The following is a 19,386-nucleotide window of genomic DNA, read 5'->3' on the forward strand; positions in this document are numbered from 1 at the left end:
GATAGCTATAGTGATAGTACATGCTTAGTAAAGTCTATTTATATGTATATAAGTTATGTATGCATATGCGGGTACATGCTTGTTGAATTGTCTTTGCTTAGTTTTGAGTATGGGCCAGATGAGAAGGATATATAATGAACTAGCTTTTTAGCGCGGCTTCGCCCGCGTCGAGGTCGGTTATATCGCGTTTCCAAGAAAACTCCGGGATAAAAACTATCCTATGTTCTTTCTCAAGGTCAACTCTATCTCTGTACCAAATTTCATTAAAATCAGTTCAGTGGTTTAGACGTGAAAGCGTAACAGACAGACAGACAGAGTTACTTTCGCGTTTATAATATTATTGGGATGGGATTCAATCTAGCGAATTAAATTCGAATTAAAAATCTTACTATAATGTGATTATGTTTTAATTTTTTATATACTTTTCTCTGGTCTGTCACTTGAAATAAAAACTATTTAGAAACCTTTTTGGAATTCTTAAGACAGTCGATAAGCAAGTCCTCGCATACAGTATATACAGCAACGGTTTATACACATTTGTAAAACGGTTTTGGTCTCCGATACTAGTTTAATGCTTTTTTGTAAAATACTTGTAAATTAATGAACACATTTCGAGCAAACTTTTAACATTTAGTAGTTGTATTTTGGGATTTGTGGTTACTGGATTATTTGTCGCTAAAATATGTTTTGATAATGTATTTTTAAGCTTTTTATTAACATTTTTTGCTAGGATATGGGATGTAATTAATTGATAATAGAGATTTCAATAATTGCAAGCTTACAAGCATCAACCATTATATGAAAATAAAACTATGATTTAGAAAAGTGTAAAAAATTACAGATATTTTTATATGTATATTTGAAAGATTAAGTATTTATATTGAAGTTCTTATATTTTATTGTGTCATATTCTTTCGTGCTCATATGAACGGTAAATATGTATTTAGACACCCACACTAAGGAATTTAATCCTTGTGTCTTGGACGGTTTCACAAACATTCAAGTCACATGTACAAAGACATCCAGACTCAGGACAAGCATTCGTGGATCACACAAATGCTTGTCCTAGATCTTCCCTTATTGATACTCATCAATCTGTTTTAATACATATGCACATGAATATAAAGTTTATTATTAATCGACTGTCATCTTGTGAATAATCCATTTTAAATTATGTTAGGTTAATTTAACGATACAGCTTTACTAAAAACAAGCATTAATATCCACACATCACTTTTGTAACCAGTCATTTAATTCTTAGATTTAAAAAGTCTAAAAACCCACGCTTTTAAATATAATTCCATTAAACAACTATCAAAGTCGGTCCAGCCGTTTTTATAGTTGTGAATTGCATTGTCATCGGGTTCGAAGATACCCGGAAAATTTGAGCCTGCTAGCTTATCGGGAAGCGCCTCAAAATTGAGTTGCAAAAATTCAACCAGTCCAAAGTGATTGTATAAAAACGTAAGAAAATTATATCTACGACTTGACTACGTTCTTGCAAATAAATAAATAGATATACATCTGGTAATACGCTTAAAACAAATGTCTTACACAATAAAATATAAGATCAATATTAATAGGAATACTTAGTCTAAATTGCATCGGCATGACCTCCCAAACTATGTTAGTTGGCTTCCAGTCTCACCGACAGCTGAGCCCCGTATGTTACCTCGCGACTGTCTATCTGACAACACAACACATGTTACTGTAACACAGTATCGCATAGTAAGACTGCGTCACAACTGTAATGATTTGACTATATTTTGACATAAAATATTAAATTGGTATCGGAGATTTCAAGATATGGGTGCGTGCATGTTTCTAACATTTAGCATATTGTCCAACATGTACCGGCTTTATGTTTTAAAGACAACTTTTTGGTTTTTGGAATCTTTTAGCTGTTGTAATTTCGGCTTTCGAGGTCTATTTCTGTAATATGGTTTTTCTTTTTGATAATAAAGAGGATGGAGAGCAAAAAAGGTCTAAAATTAAACATTTTAACATAGAATTTGCTCTCCATCTAGATAATCTTGGCTTTAAAATTGATGGATAACCTTCCATCCTTATAAACATATTTACATAGATTATTTTCCTCTCCATCCTTATACACATTTAATGAATCGATTAAGACTTTCTTAGTCAATTCAATTACGTTTCAAAGGACCCAAAAAATATCGATTTGCTTTAAATTCCATTAAATTTCATAACTTATAGTTTGAGTAGAACACTCAAACTTCCTCCCCAAGTCACAAGTTCTGCACAATTTCTTCCTGATTTGAAAATATCTTTTAGTTTTATAAAGGCCATTTATGGAGGAATTCTATAGGATACAAATCTAAGTTTTGATTTATAGGATCAGATCAGTAATGAAATTTGAAAAAAAAAAACGCTGACAAGTAAGACACTCTAAAACAATTCATCCGACTTAAAAAAATCTCTCTTTTAGGCCTGATTCGCACGGGAGCTTTTTGAAAAAGCGTTCAAATAGGACAAATGCATTTCCAAGTACATGTTCACACGACTATTCCCTTTAGCGCTCAACGCCCAGCGCTCAAAATGCAACACTACTCGATAAAAAAGCGTCGCGTTTTAAAAGCACGGACGTATGGACAACTACTTGAAAATGCATTTGTTCTATTTGAACGCTTTTTTAACGCGCGTTAAAAAAGCTCCCGTGTGAATACCAAGTCGCCTACAGCAGCTAGTATTAAACATACGGTTGTTACAAAGTTGTCTCTAAACATAAGGCTCGGTACTCCTCTCACCGGTTACGAATCCTAAATGTATGGTCCTCGTATGGCGCAGTGGCTGCTAGCCCCGCTTCACCTTTGTTATTATAGTGACGTCACGTGACATAGCACACCGGCACAGAGACAGGGATACATGGGGGGCAGGAGGGAGACAAGTTGTTAGAGGCTTGGGGTTTGGTTGTATTGTCTATGATTTAGTTATGTATTTAGAAATAGTCTCTCAAACATTTTGCTGGAAATATTATAAAACTTTAATGAGATATGTTTTGCGTTTTAAAGTCAATAATTGAAATTTTATTTGAAATTTAAAGATTAATGAAACATTTTTTTTAATGAAATTATGTTGAATGTTGGTTTTCGTTTATTTCTGTTAATTAAAGACTAAATCACGTAACATTTAATATTTTTTTACGTTATCTAAGTTTTAATATCGATGTAATTAAAGTGACAATTCTTATGCGACTATTAACAGGTTTGCGTTAAACGTTTAACGCGACTATGGGGGGGGGGGAAGGGGGTTATGAAAGTACTTTCTACCTTAACCTACTTCTGAAAAAATTAGGTTATTCATTTCGACCTGTATATTATGTAAAATATTTTCTTAACTTTAATCTAAGTACAACCAAATTCCATAGCCTTATAATTAAATAATCTTATAATTATAAATATTGATCTATCTAGTCTATGCCGTTGTGTTAAGTCTACCGTGTCTATGGTTTGGTATTGTTAAGCTTCGGTTTTGGTCTGTCGCCTAAAGACGCTCGTCTATAATACGATAGTGTTTGATATGAATACTTTTTATATATATTGTGATGTTGCATAGATTATTTAACTGTTTGTATGTTTGAGTGTAATTTGGGTTTGAATTCGTTTTGTGAAGGGATGGTTAATTTTATTGTTTGAATGATGGGCCTTAAATGGTTTTTGTTGTAAATTAATAAGTATATTATGTGTTTTCATACGTATATTAGTATAAGTTTGTAAATTACAAATACTTGCTTTTTTATTATAATTTAATCAGTTATCTTTCTCATCTGGTCCCTTTCCTGGTGTTTTAAAAATATATGATCGCATATTATTATTATTATTATATTTACCTTAGTTAGACAGGTAGTTAGACTTTCAAGATTCTGACTACCTGTTACGACTGTCAAAGATGTAGGAATAACAGCCGGGACCCACAATTTAACGTGCCTTCCGAAATACAGAGGATTTCGTTATGACATAGATGGTCACCGATCCGCGGATCGACCTTATCAAGTGTAGCTTAATTTGCTCTCAATCAACTCGCTTTTTTTTCAGTGCCTTTTAATAATTTAACTTTACTCTAAACATATTAAACCTAAAACGAGATCGAATACTAGATTAATTACTCATTCATCACCTAATAAACGGATTTAAACCTAAGTTAACTATTTTGTCCTACTATACCTTAATCTGTGCAGCATCATAACGTTTTTTAACTGTAAACGTTAGCATAACGATCACGCGCTTGGTTTGTTTATAGTATAGTATTTAACTGTCGGTGTTAAGCACACGCCTTAGAATGGGTTTAAACTTAACGCCATTTAACTATCACGTTTAACTGAGGACGAAATGGATTCTAGCTTTAAAATAGATATTGTTATAAACTCCTAAAAATGTTTTTTTTTTTATTTTGATAAGTCATTTTAATCTTTAATATGTTTTATATTAGAATTGTGGCATCGATTGCTCATCCACTATGAATGTAAATCGTTTTATTGTTCCGTCGCTAATACAAACCATAAAGCTAGTTTAGCACGAGATTTTCAGTCATCAAATTTTGTTTATTGTTTCAAAAACCTCTTCACCTATTAAGGATTTTAATCCTTGTATCGCTAAGGCTTATCAATATTCAAGTCACCCACACACCCAGACTCAGGACAAGCATTCGTGGATCACACAAATGCTTGTCCTACGCGGGGATCGAAGCCTCGACACGACGCGTGCAATGAGTTTGGCGTCGTGACCTAAACCACTTTGCTATCCGTCCAGTCATTTTTAATATACCGGGAATTATATTCAATTCTATTCTGTCATATTGACATTTGACAGCTCACAATCCATGTCTACCCTCAGTAATCGTGTTCGTTTGGCGTCTCGTCACCTACGTCCCACGATCAACGTAATGCACATATGCATGCCCAGATGGTTATGTGTTAAGCACAGACCTCGGAGAAGTATAGACAGTACATACGAAAAAAGAAGAAGGGAAAAAATACTTGTTGATTTTAATAGCGCCAAAATTTTACATCATCAGCCTATTCTTTTCCCTACTATGTTGGGGTCGGTTTCCAGTCTAACAGGATTCAGCTCAGTACCATTATTTTACAAGGAGCGACTGCCTATCTGACCTCCTCAACACAGTTAGTTGGCAACATGAGAGCCCATAGTAAGACTTATTTCGTTGTATAAGAAGTCTGAAACGAAATAAATCGATTTGTGGATCAAATGCTCTAAATGGTGTTGCTTATCAAAGATAATATATTACTATGTAATAAAGCAACGTAAAGTTTTTGTAAATTTTACAAAATATTTTGAATGAACCTATCCATCAGAGGTAAACATTGAATAATGCAACAGATTAGTTTTTCAAACAAATTTACCTTTTTTTTTCAAATAAACCGTTTTGCAGGCTATTTTAAAACGTTTTAGTAATTACTCTAGTTGCTTCTCAAAGCAGGTAATAAAAAAAACGTTGAAATTTCGAGTTGTCCTGTCTATATTTTCCCGTGGTCTGTGGTGTTAAGATGCTGACGGTTGGACGCATTGTCGCTTAGTATCCTTGTGCCGCGTAGTTCTAACTTAGTCTTCGGTTTCTCTGTGATATAAGGTTAAATATTTGTACCAGACGATTTTTCGACTCTATATGTTCATATGAATAAGTCTCATTTTTTATTGCAGTAAGCTTCACTTATCTTGAATGTACTTTTTTAATATGAAGCACATATTTTTTATACGTTTTGTACCTTATTCTCATAATAATAAATAAAAAAACGTATTTAAATATAGTGATTTCCCTTAATTAGCACAATTTTACTTATTAATACATAGTTTAACTATTCTTGCTATTTGTATATTTTAAAACTATTTAAAATCTATAATTTAGTTTACTTACTCAATTAATACCCAACTTTCATTATAAAGGTTATATTTTCTCAATTTAAACCTATGTGCTTAATATTTCTTAAAAATAGTTTTACTCCTTGACTGTTACAAAAATGTTGTGCCTTTATATTTTTCTCAATAAGTGGGTAGTCGAAACACCGTCTGAGCGCTTTGGCGCGGGGAGCTACTAATATGGGTTTTCAATGGTCTATCATCGACTGATTATTGAAGTTTTTATAATAGCTATAGTAGGCATGAAATTATATTCATGTGACGTCATTTTGATGATATAATTCTAATTTTATTGATGAAGTTAAAATGTGAAGCTTATTTTGTCTTTGGTGTGACCTAAACATGTTGTTTGGGACTATAAATGTGTATAGTAATTCTGTTTAATATCAAATTACTTTTTATGATAAATTAAACTTGTTTTATCTTTAGTAGTTTTTTTTTAAAACTACTGATGTTTTGTAGTCTAACAAATTTATAAGAATGACATACAAATCTTTTACATCTTCTCCTTAACGTATAGGAAACTAGATTTTCAATAAAAGTGGACAATTTTTGTGATCAAACTACTTCTATTTTATCTCCAAACAAATAAGAATGAACGAATCATACAATTATGTATCTCTTTTCCTTAATGTATAAGCAATTAGATTTTCAGCAAAAAAAATCATTATAAAACTTAATTCGAAACAAAGTAAGCTTTAAACATGTCCCCCAGATTTATTTAAACAACAAAAACTCGTCAAACGTACGTCCATGAATAATTTCATATGCCTTCATAAGCTCAGATTAGTATAATGTGTATGGCAATGCCAGCTATGAGCACAAGACCTGTCAAGTTGAGAACAGACGTTGTTTCAGCAGAACGAGCGTTTAAAATTAACTTTAAAGAGCTAACATTGGCAATATTGGATAAGTTTTCGTTTTAAGTTGAAGAAATGTATGAAGACAATTGCTTTATATATTATACTAGCTGTTGCCCGCGACTTCGTCCCCGTGGGTAGAAGATATAAGTTATGATTTATACCAGCCCTGTTTTTTTTTTACATTTTCCATTGTATCACGCAGTGTGGTGGTTTATAGCCATTCTCGAAAGCCTTCCTCGATGAATGGTCTATTCAACACAAAAAGATTTTTTCAATTCGAACCAGTAGTTCCTGAGATTAGCGCGTTCAAACAAACAAACAAACTCTTCAGCTTTATATATTAGTATATAGATTAATTTGGCTATAGTTTGGTCCACAAGGTGAATCTTTCTTTAAGCAATATGCCTACAACTCTCTCATTCTCTACTATAATTCTAAAAAAGCAACTGATCCTCATAAATTGCCAGTGTAAGCGAATTAATTATCCAGTGTAAGATTCTCGCTTGTTTTGTCCTGCAGCGATGTCTGCCCTCGACCTTACTTGTTACGATCAGCTTGGACGACTGAACATGTAACACTGTATCATTATATTTATTTTAATACTTATTAATGTTACTAAAGTGCTGTAGATTAATTATAGATGTGTTTCTGTACTGTCTTTTCGACTTTTTGCATTTGAAATTTACAGAGCAAGTTATAGATTTGACGTTTTAATATATTTTGAAGTAGTTTTATATACACGGTGATGTTTTAGACGTCTTACAAAAGCAGCCCAGTTCGTGTATCCGACGTAAAATACCCCTCGGCGCGATTTTTTTTTTATCATCAACTAAGATAATAAGTACGAAGAAAATTAAACAAGAGAAATTTGAAATATACTCTTAAAAATGATAAAAACGCCGCCGCCCGCGCCCCTCACCATTGTTACAAGGCTCGAACCGCGATCGCAACAGAGCTGTGTTTCCAAAAAACTTCGAATTGCATCATAATATTGAATAAAAATTACATTTTAAATTTATTCAAATCTCATAAATACCTAATTGTTTTTATCATGAATGTGTTCTAGTCATTGGATACATGGACTGGGCTGCTTTTGTAAGACGACTAAAAAATCACGGTGTATAAATTTCACACAATACTATAAAATTTTGAAACAGCTTTTACAGGCTCATATTGGACAGGTAAACCATAGTTTTAGATTAAGATTCCAATTAATTTATACCTTTCTTTGGTGTAAATGATTTTATTAATTCAAATAATGGTACAAGTGTTTATTGTTAAAGTCTTATCGTTGCTATTGTTCTATTTTAACGACAATTCAAATTAAAAATGACACTATTCAGTGAAATTAACCTCTTTTAGAGAATTTTCTCACATATTCTTGGTATGCATCGGGAAAGCTTATCCTAAATGTTAAGCGCACCAATATTCGGAGTATATTGTAACTTAAGAAGTGAATAACAATGTATTTGATCTTAACATTTTGAAACACTAGTTTCTTTAACGTAGGCACGTCAATACTTCCCGTGATCGTTGCTTGATGAATAGCAATACATTACGACGCGCCGGTCAGTTCAGGGATAGTCAGTAAGAGTCTGACACTACCCCTTCCCTCCCCCGAGGAGGTGGGTGTCCATGAGGATTGCCCCGAAATACCAAAAACGGATGACTGGTGGTAAAAAGTAAAAGTCTAAACTTAGGAGAGAATTTGACGTGACGATTTTGCTAAATATGTGCAAAGAAATGACGTTACGCGAAAGTTTCATTCATTCCGTATTGTTTAATTAAACACACGACGGATATTTCTAAAAAAAAAATCAACGTGAATACATCTACAAATTGTCAATAAAGAATTTCGCAAAAGAAATGCTGTTATTCACTTCATCAGTTGCAAAACAACCCTAATTACGGTATTTTACATATTATGACCGGACTTCTAAAATGTCTTTTATGTTTTTCATTATTTCCCGATGTAATGCCGACTTCGTTTAGTTTCGATATTTCTAGAAGGCTTTTCTGCCAATATAGTTTTTACAAGAATATATTTTTCTTCGTTCAATAAAATCCTCGTTGTTATGAAATTTTTAATTTGGACTGTCGTTTGTGATTCAATCTAGCTATGTTAAGGTGGCGGTGCATTTGAGCCAGTGTGACTTACAATACAATAGATCCACAGCGCTTGGTGAGCGGGAATGTGGGTTATAGTGATAACGTTTTTGAAAAATTATAATAACAAATGTTTTTGTATGCTCAGGTTGTTGTTTTGGAACTAGATTTTTGTAGAGTATGTTCTTTGATCAGGCTTTTTTAAAGACATATAACAAATCAAAAAATGTTCGTTAAGTGAATGTTATTTTCTTTATGTGATGGGCTGTCAATATTATAATTTTTGAGTTATTTTTCTTTGGACACATGATGGTGATATCAAATACATATATTTGTTACGAGATAAGTTTTAATGGTTACTTTAAAATCATTATTTCATTTTCCTTTTTGCTAAATGACTCCTAAAACGATCAACGAATTTAATTTGTGTCTCGGGAGGTTTCATAAACATTCAAGTCACATGCACAAAGACAGCCAGACTCAGGACAAACATTCGTGGATCACACAAACGCTTGTTCTAAGCCGGATCGAACCCGCAGTATGTTTCGATCGTGGAGACTCCAATCACTTAACTATCGCACTTTGACTACCTATTTTAGAAGAATAATTAACTGAGCAACATAAAATTTTTCAAAATACGTTGCCACTATACCTCACCCGCGCCGAACAAACTCTTGTCAATGTAATACTCATTTCACGAACTATTTGTGACACACAACGGCGCCGTAACAGCATTGTTTGACACGGGTGTAGCCGTGTATGCTACGGAATACACGCTTTTAATACTCCCACACAGATTTTTGTTATGTTATATATACAGGGTGTCCCAAAACTCAACGATAATCTGAGACCGGATGAAAGGCCAAGTGATAACAGATCAGGGAAAAAAGCCATATCACTCAGTTAAGCGATAAGAGATATTTTTCGAAATAAAAAAAATCACAGCGATATTGTTAAATTGGTGATCACAGGACCTAAAAATGCGACGAGGGTTGTCGAATTTCAACTTTTTAAATGCCTCTTATAGCTGAACTGAGTGATGGATTTATTTCTCCCTGATCTGTTATCACTTGGCCTTTCATCCGGTCTCACATTATCGTTGAGCTTTGGGACACCCTGTATAACATTTATTTTATATGTCCTGTTATAGTGTTAAATTGACGCTGTGATAGATGGTTCTATTAAACAAAGTTCCAGAGTATTTTTTTTTCTGTTATATAACATTTTTTTTTCATGTTATATATATGTGTGGGGGCATTATAATAACAAAGCTATGTTCACGTGATATTGTAACACGGGTTGCGGTAGACAGATGTTTATGTTTTTGTTAATTATTAATGTTGTTTTTAAGTCGTGTCTCTTTGTGTTTTCTGTACACTACACAAAAACATAACACTTTGTACAATTGATTGTTTATTTTTCAGAAAATGTTTCAGTTGAACTACATTTATAAGTTGTGCTTAGGCGAATTTGTACTACGGTATTTTTTTAATCGGTTTTGTTATTTTCTTGTGATGATATTACTACAAAGATTATATTTAAAGCTATCCGGGCCTCTTGTACATTTACCTATATGCGATTGCGAAAATACGATATTAAGGCTGTTTAGCTCGTTGTGCCTAACTTAGATTTTGTTCTTGTTGTGGCTGGAGGCTCGTCAAATCTCACCAAAAACTCTGCCCAAGAGAACAAATTCCAACAATTAGTCGTTTATAAAAAGAAAACACTTATAAATGTAGTCACACTGTCATTAAAAACTTAAATAAAACATTGTTTTTGTGTATAACAAAACACAAGGACACACCTCGCTACACCCGTGCGTGTCGGCTCAGCATGCACACAGCTCATTTTTGTTGTAAATACAAGGTATAGTGCATAATTAGAGTACCTTGCTGAAGGTACTAATAGCCGGTCTTCGGCGACCCTCCCAAATATTTTTTTTGTCGACTAACCCCCAAGTCACGTTATCGCATGTTATTTTCCTCACTGTTACGATACCTTTGTGGATGTGCCGTGTTTTTTTTTCGTGTTATTTTTGGAGGGTTGAGCCTGTGTGGCTGTTGAGGGTTGATTTGTTACGTATTGAGCAAGTTTTGTTACTATTTTTGTGTTTTAAATTATAGGGTTTAGATCGGGCGCAGTTGTACCTTTTTTACCCTCTTGAATCAATGTTGTTTTTTGTTTGTTATGTATAACAGTCAGCTTTTTTTTTTTAATAATTGCAATGAAAATGAATGAATACCGAATATTGTTGATTTTGAGATATATGCTTTTAATATGTTCCTCAAATTCAAGGCGCGACATAGCTTGAAGAAAGTTTTCATTTAAATATAACACCTAACTTCTGTAAGCTGTTCAATTAATTCCGTTGTCAAATCGACCGAGCACAACTGTTCAAAGACTCACAACGTTTGAAATCAAATTAATTAATTTTGAATCTCGATCAGTCTTTCAGAATTTGGTCGCGGGGGAAACGATGAAGGGATATTTCAATCACGCAAAGATTTGCTTAATACGTACCATTATTTAATCGTTCAACACACGAAGGTCGAAACCAACGGTTTTGCAACACTTTATTTAAGATTTAATGCCCGCTAGCAACTCAGCTTTCGTACTGTAGACAGATTAAAAAGAATATTTGGCTGGTCGCTTATAATTAGAACTTCAACCTCAGACAAGTGACATTATGATCGTTTAGGATGAAGATACACTCAAATGTGTAACGGTTTTGTATCCTTCAGTCATATGATTTATGCTTGGTTTAAATCTGATGGATAATTCATTGAAAAATTGAATAGATAAATATAGTAAAAGTTGATGAGAAACTTATCTTAAAGTTTCTAGCTTGTTTAATATACCCGTCCAGGCAAATGAAATAAATTAAAACTTTGGGAGTCGTATTAATATCATATCAGATTTATAAAGTTTTGTTTTTAAACGACTCCCGCTCTAAAGAATTTAATCCTTGTATCACGGGGAGTTCAACAAATATTCAAGTCACATGCATAAAGACACCCAAACTCAGGACAAGCATTCGTGGGTCACACAAATGCTTGTCCTAGCCGCGACATTTTGCGCTAATTGAGTTTGGTGTGGTGACCTCAACCGATCTGTTATCCGTCCAGTCAACCTTACTATATAACGACTGTGATCGGATTAATTCAAAAGCTTATAGCAAATTATTAATATTAGTCATCATCGGCCTAGCGTTTTCCCAACTACGTTGGGGTCGGCTACCAGTCCAACCGGTTTCAGCTAAGTACCAGTGTTTTACAAGGAGCGACTGCCTATCTGACCTCCTCAACCCAGTTACCTGGGAAACACGATACCTCTTAGTTAGACTGGATGTCAGACTTTCAAGCTTCTGATTACCTTGTAACGACTGTCAAAGACGTAGGAATAACAGCCGGGACCCACAATTTAACGTGCCTTCCGAAACACGGAGGAACTCGTTATGACAAAGATGGTCACCCATCTACGGACCAACCGGTTATAGCTTAGCCACGAGCTCCTCTTTTTAATATTTTAGTCTATTAACGAATAATACATTTGAGTGATTTCATTCGATTCAAACGATATTGGTAATGTAACTTGTCTCAGGTCGTTTGGCTGTTTTTCAAATATGCTCTTTATATGTGAACAATTAACACTCATATTGCCGTTCCCGTGGTCACCTACACTCGGCCATAAGATTTTCTCTCGTTCTCTTATGATATTTATGTATTTTTTTCCGTGTTATGTTTGTTATGTTTCTATTTTTTTTTCGTCGATTATCTATCTATGTATTTTTCTCATTATAGATGATTAAAAATAGATTCTTTGCCCACTGTAGCGTAGTATTCCCTATATATCACTTTATATACGATATTTTTTTGAGTTTTTGTTTTTGATGAAATTATTTTTTTATATATTTATAAAATGTGAATAGCAACTCTGGCACAATTTTTATACAATCTCATAGATAAAGACACGTGTGATAGTATATGTATTTATTTTCATGTCATGTAATCGATAGGACGAGTAGAGAACCTTTATGCTTAAATTATACTGACCGGCTGTTGTATGTTACCCCCTGGTACCTTGGGCTCCTCTTTATTTCTTAAAAAAACACCTCCATCCGGTAAAAAAACCGTCCCTCCGGCAGAAAACCCGTTCGCCCGGTTTTTTCGCCGGACATCCGGTATACAAACCGATTCGGAAACTGGACGCCCGTTTTTTTTCCCGGATGCGAGGGTGATCGATCGAATGTAACACGATTACGACTAATCTTGACCGCTATCACTAAATCACTTGCTATGGATATATTTTTTATTTATTTGTATCTGTCATGACGCTTACGTTATTGTTATTTTGTTTCCTTATTGAATGCTTACCTAAATTCATGTAAATGTTAATGTTTTTCGTCGTGTTACATTTGATCTTTTTTCAGTTTTTTTTTTGTTCTGTTATATTGTCGGCGGATTACGTGTCGGGCGGGCTGGCGCAGTGTGATTTTTTTTTCTTGTTATGTTTATTTTTTTAGCTTTTTAGGGAGGTTTTAATTTGAAGAGATTGAGATGATTTTTTTGTATTAAATTATGATAGATTCTTTATCTTTCTTTTAAAGAGATTATTTTCAATAGTGACGCATTTCTTGCTATTTTAGCCATTGTATCTAAACTTTAGTCACTCAATCTTTAAATAACCTTTAATTGGCCAGTCTTGTCGTGGACTCACTATACTTGCTTTTCTACTAGATACCATTCTATCTTCGTCACTTTCGCTTGACCGCTATGCCTCTTTTATTTACTTCCTTTTTATCCGTATAAATATTTTAATCAGAAAGTCGAGAATTTCTTCATCTACTTTTCTTTTCCCAATCTGTATTTTCTCTCAATCTCTAGCCAAAATCTCTTAATCTTCAGTCTTACTCTTCAGCTAAAGTATCCCCTTATTTCTTCTCTTACCGACGCCTCTTTTTTGTCATCCTTTAAGCTAAAAAATCTCAACTATTTCTGCTAACGTTTCCCCATTTTTAGTCCACACTTACGGCAACGTATATATCTTCACACAATTCTCTAGCTGTCATACCTGACCCCTCTGCGCCAGCCCCCCCGCCGTACCCTCCCTCCCACCTGCCTCCGCTAACGAGTTCCCGCTTCAGATGGGCGGCGTGTACGCGGGCCTGCAGTACCACGGGAGCTTCGCACCGCCGCCTCCGCCTCGAGGGCCCTTCGCGTCGCCGCCACACCCTCACACACACTATATCGCGAATACGCAGGTTTGTATCAACAGTTCAGACATGGCGTTCTCGAACCGCGCGTTTTCGAATCGCGCTGTTTGAAACCGCAAAATTGTGATGCTATTTAGACACCGGCGGATTTTATGCGATTTTGTTCAAGGATAATGTTAGTTTGAAAATGGCGGTCGACTCAATAGTAAAAGAAACGTGCGGTAACCGGTTATGTCTGAACAATTGCTTAAAAACTCATACAAATAAGACTCGCGCAATTTCATTGCAATTCTGAATTTGCGCGGTTCCCACCGTGTCTGAACTAGCCCTAAAAGCTATTAAGACGATTCCCGCATTCAAAATAGAATCCTCATATCGCGAGGGGTTTAAGAAAAATTCAAAAGTCACATGGATTTTGTAGATCACGTCTTGTGGTTATTGGCCTTTGCTGCTACTTCGGAGGACGTGGGTTCGATTCCCACGCAAGACAAATGTTTGTGAGATGAGCACGATCGTTTTGTCCTGTTTCTAGGTGTATGAATATATATCTTTTGTCTAGTACTCATAATACAAGCTTTACTTAGTTTGAGACTAGATGGCGTTGTGTGAATGTTGTGTGAAATTATATTTTAATTATTTTATGTGTGTCCAGCGTGCGGAGGGCGGGCGGCTGGAGATGGTGGGCGGCGGTGAGGGCACGCTGTCGCCGCTGCAGCCCGCCGCCGACCTCCACCACGCGCCGCTACTGCTCGCTACAGAGGTAACATACAATAGATAACAATACTTAAAATGCACAAAAAATACACGGTGATTTTTTAGTCGTATGACAAAAGTAGTTCATGTATCCGACGTAAAATACCCCTAGGTGCGATTATTATTTTTTTATCATCAACTAAGATAATAAGTACGAAGAAAAATTAAACAAGAGAAATCTGAAATATACTCTTAAAAATTATAAAAATGCCGCCGCCCGCGCCCCTCACCATTGTTACAAGGCTTGGACCGCGCTCGCAACAGAGCTGTGTTTCTAAAAAACGACGAATTGCATCATAATATTGAATAAAAATTGCATTTTAAATTTATTCAAATCTCATAAATACCTATTTTTTTTATCACGAACGGGTTCTAGTCATTGGATACATGAACTGGGCTGCTTTCGTAAGACGACTAAAAAATCACGGTGTATAGCATAATAATTTGTAAATTTTTCTCAATTGGCGCATTGTCCACTATTTTGCTCACGTAATACTCGTAGTTCAAAGTGATTCAATGAATATTAAAACTTCTAACCCTTTTTTTTGGATAAATTAAAATTACCTTGAATAACATCTTTGTGGAATTCCTTCCGTTTGCTGATTACCAATTTGCATAGCTTTATCTTCAACGATGATGGTTTTTTATCTCCGTTTTTCAGCATCTTAGGGTAGAAATTTCCAAAAAATCCGTTAACTGATAACCTTAAAAGGTGTCTGAATTTCGAAGGAGGACCGAGTGTTGTTCTTAGTAACTTGAGAATGGCCTATGTCCAACAGTGGACCGCAATATTCTTGATTGATTGATTCATGTAATGTGTTACATAACAGGCGCGCGGTGCCCCCTTAGAGCTGATGGCGCCTCACCACGCGAGACATGCACTATCGCACCATCACCACGTGAGTACCACATACCACACACACCACAATACTCAATATGGGGTATCCATAGCTTAATAATATCTTAACTACCTTCGCTCCGATAGACTTCAAATAGTAGCCGATGTATCAATTTCACAGTCAATTATAGTCCTACTAGCTTTTCGCCCGCGTCGAGGTCGGTTATATCGCGTTTCCAAGAGAACTTTTCAAAAGTCCGGGATAAAAACTATCCTATGTTCTTTCTCAAGGTAAACTCTATCTCTGTACCAAATTTCAATAAAATCAGTTCAGTGGTTAGACGTGACACCTTAACAGACAGAGTTACTTTCGCATTTATAATATTAGTAGGGATACCAAGTTGACGTGGTCGAGTGGCGTATACACCTTCGTTGTATCTGGATTCCATAACACAAGTGCTTTAGCATCTTACTTTGGGTTCAGAACAATGTATGTGATGTTGTCCGCATTTATTTATTTCGTGACGAGCAGTTTTGGTGACTGCCCTATTTGCGAAGATGCCTGTGCCAAACAGGGGGTTGTTTAAAGGCTGTTATTATTATAAGTGGTCTGGTTCCATGTGGCCCATAACAGAGAACCGTGAAAGGATTTGGGGGAGGCCTTTGCTCAGCAGTGGGACACAGTTGGCTAGATGAAAAAAAGAAGGATCAATTTATTGCGGATAAAATTGTATCCGTCACTTAACGAGTTGTGTCATTTCCACCAGCGTCGTAGCGGCGGTGGAGTGGGAGTGGGCGTGGGTGGCGGCGTGGGTGTGGGCGTCGTGGGCGGTGGGTCGCGAGCTCGCCCCTACGTGCGCCACGCGGCTCGCTGGCCGCATCATCCTATACACCACATACACACGCAGGTATGATCGTGATACAGGTTCAGCTGCTCTTGAGTGAGGCTGGGAAATTGATGGGTTTAATTAAGTTCAATTCTCTCTATTAAACTATGGACCAGACGATACGCATCAATTTTTTTTTAATTTTAATGTTAAATTTTGCGAACATTAAAATTTGAGCATTTACAAGCATTTTGTTCTTTAAAATATCTCATATTTTTTTTGTGATCTGATCATATAAAATAATACAATAAACAAACGGTTACTCTCGGGAATGTCTGACTAGTTTCGGATGCTAAGCTGAGGCGCGACTAGTCGAACGATCCCAGCAAGCATCAGTAAACCTTATTGTATATTGAAATCGGGAGACCGCCGCGTCTGCTCATGATTAAGGACTCCGGTTGGGTCCGAAACTAGTCGGACGATCCCGATACATACGCGTGAGTAAACCGTTGCATCATTTAATCATTGTATTGTATATATATTTTTTACTTTTAAAGGTATCTTTATTATATTTCAATGTGAAATGTCGTATTTTCTCGCAGGGAGGCGGCGGTCTGGTGAGCGCGGCCCTCCCGGCGCACATGCAGGCGCAGATCCACGTGGCGCAGCCGCTGTCGCTGCCGCCGCCCCCGCCCACCTACCAGGTAGCTAGCACCTGACTCCTCACAGACAAACAAACATGTTCTCAACTGCAGGTATAGCCGAGTGGTTGAGGTCACCACAGCAAACTGAGTGCGACGTGTTAGTTTGATCCCCGTAGGACAAGCATTAGTGTGATCCACGAATGCTTGTCCTGAGTCTGGGTGTCTTTGTGCATGTGATTTGTATGTTTCTACAACCCCCACGACTCAAATAAATAAATAAATAGCTGACTTCCCAACAGTCGGGGCAGGCAGAATCCCTGCTGCAAGGCATGTCGCAAGCCAGCCGCCTGATCTCACACCAGGTACGATTCCTAGCCCGGGTAACGGCTTCAAGCATGAAACAAGACCCGACCAACCTTATGTACCTACATTTTACGCAAATAATTAGTTAAAATATGCAGGCAGAACGAGCAACATCTCCTGTCAAGACGAACGCCATCTCAGTCTGCCCGAGACCATGATACCCGCAAAGGTGTCGAAACGTCGGGAACCAAAATCTAAAATTAAACCGCGATAAAATCCGTTAAATTAACACTTGCCCTTATCCACAGGTGTTCCTAAACCTGCTCGCGATGTTCCCCCTATCTCCGTACACGGAGGCCCGATCAGGGGCCGAAGAGGGGACCGACGCGACCGAACCGGAGAACTACGAGGCGCTCCTGTCCTTAGCGGAGAGGCTAGGAGAGGCCAAGCCCCGCGGTCTAGCCAGACACGAGATTGACGCCCTGCCCTCGTACAAGTTCGCGCCGGCGACCCATCGCGGCGAGCAGAGCAGCTGTGTCGTCTGCATGTGCGAGTTCGAGTCCCGGCAGACGCTGAGGGTGCTGCCGTGCGCGCATGAGTTCCATGCGAAGTGTGTTGATAAGTGGTTGCGGGTGAGTTAATATTTTAATCTTAATAAGAAAATATATAGGTGAATTTCAATATAAACTTTTAGTCAAATTTGATGAAATTATGGCATCATTAGGCCAAAATAAACGCCTAACCCACTAAGCGCGACATATCACGGGTTCGATCCCCGTGTAAGACAAGCGTTTGTGTAGATCATGAAAGCTTGTCCTTAATTTTTTGTTTGCGAGATGAAAGCAAAAAATACGTATCAATTTTTTTTTTGTTATTCATCCCGTGTGTTATTCACATTCATACATCTGTGACAGTCGTTACAGCAAGTCAGACGCTTGAAAGTCTGACAACCAGTCTAACTAAGGGGTATCGTGTTGCCCAGGTAACTGGGTTGAGGAGGTCAGATAGGCAGTCGCTCCTTGTAAAACACTGGTACTTAGCTGAATGCGGTTAGACTGGAAGCCGACCCCAACATAATTAGGAAAAGGCTAAGATGATGATGATAACCCTATTTAAAATGCATGCTAATAATATATTTAACAATTTAATTAATACAATGTTATATCATTTGTCCACAGTCGAATCGAACCTGCCCTATCTGCCGCGGCAACGCATCTGAATACTTCAACAACACCGAGTGACTCCACACAGACACAACACACCGACGACCTTGTCTCATACTCTTCATCACTAGAAACATTACTCTATGGTTTTAAATATATCTACAAACATTGTCTATGGATCAAGTCAGATTTACAACACTGAAAGAAACTGTCGTGAGAATAATTCATTATTAAATACTACAACGGTTTACTCACGCATATGTATCGGGATCCCCCGACTAGTTTCGGACCCAACCGGAGTCCTTAATCATGAGCTGACGCGGCGGGCGAGCGAGTCGAACTGGTGTGCTTACGTCTTATCGAACTTTCTAACGATGTATTCCTTCACAATTTCTACTATTCAATATGTTCATGAATTCGTAAAAAAAACATCGGATTTGAAACAGTAATCAATATTGTTGCTGTTTTAAAACGACTCCCGCAGTAAAGAATTTAACCCTTATATCGCGGGAGGTTTCACAAACATTCAAGTCACATACACAAAGACACCCAGACTCAGGACAAGCATTCGTGGAGCACACAAACGCTTGTCCTACGGGGATCGAACTAACACGTTGCATCAATTTGGCGTGGTGACCTCAACCACTCGGCTATCCGCGTAGTCTGTTTTAATTCTTGCTTGTAAATCTGACTTTTTACATCGACTTTCTATAACAGCGAGTTCAAATTCAGCCTTAAAAACAAGTTTTCAATTCAAAAAAATCTAGACGATATATTTCAAAA

The 19,386-nt window shown here is 36.6% G+C and overlaps 1 protein-coding gene across 1 annotated transcript in view; it reads left to right on the plus strand.

Moving 5' to 3' along the window:
- Positions 1 to 19,142, plus strand: part of LOC113492244 — a 102,641-nt gene extending 83,499 nt beyond the window's left edge. Inside the window, 7 exon segments of the mRNA XM_026869627.1 lie at positions 14,007 to 14,123; positions 14,728 to 14,835; positions 15,659 to 15,727; positions 16,434 to 16,574; positions 17,096 to 17,197; positions 17,749 to 18,072; positions 18,619 to 19,142. Coding sequence (XP_026725428.1) covers positions 14,007 to 14,123; positions 14,728 to 14,835; positions 15,659 to 15,727; positions 16,434 to 16,574; positions 17,096 to 17,197; positions 17,749 to 18,072; positions 18,619 to 18,681 — 924 coding nt within the window. The 3' untranslated portion in view covers positions 18,682 to 19,142.
- The last annotated feature ends 244 nt before the right edge of the window (positions 19,143 to 19,386 follow it).

The sequence above is a fragment of the Trichoplusia ni genome, chromosome 3, assembly GCF_003590095.1.
Source record: "Trichoplusia ni isolate ovarian cell line Hi5 chromosome 3, tn1, whole genome shotgun sequence".
Classification (NCBI taxonomy): domain Eukaryota; kingdom Metazoa; phylum Arthropoda; class Insecta; order Lepidoptera; family Noctuidae; genus Trichoplusia; species Trichoplusia ni.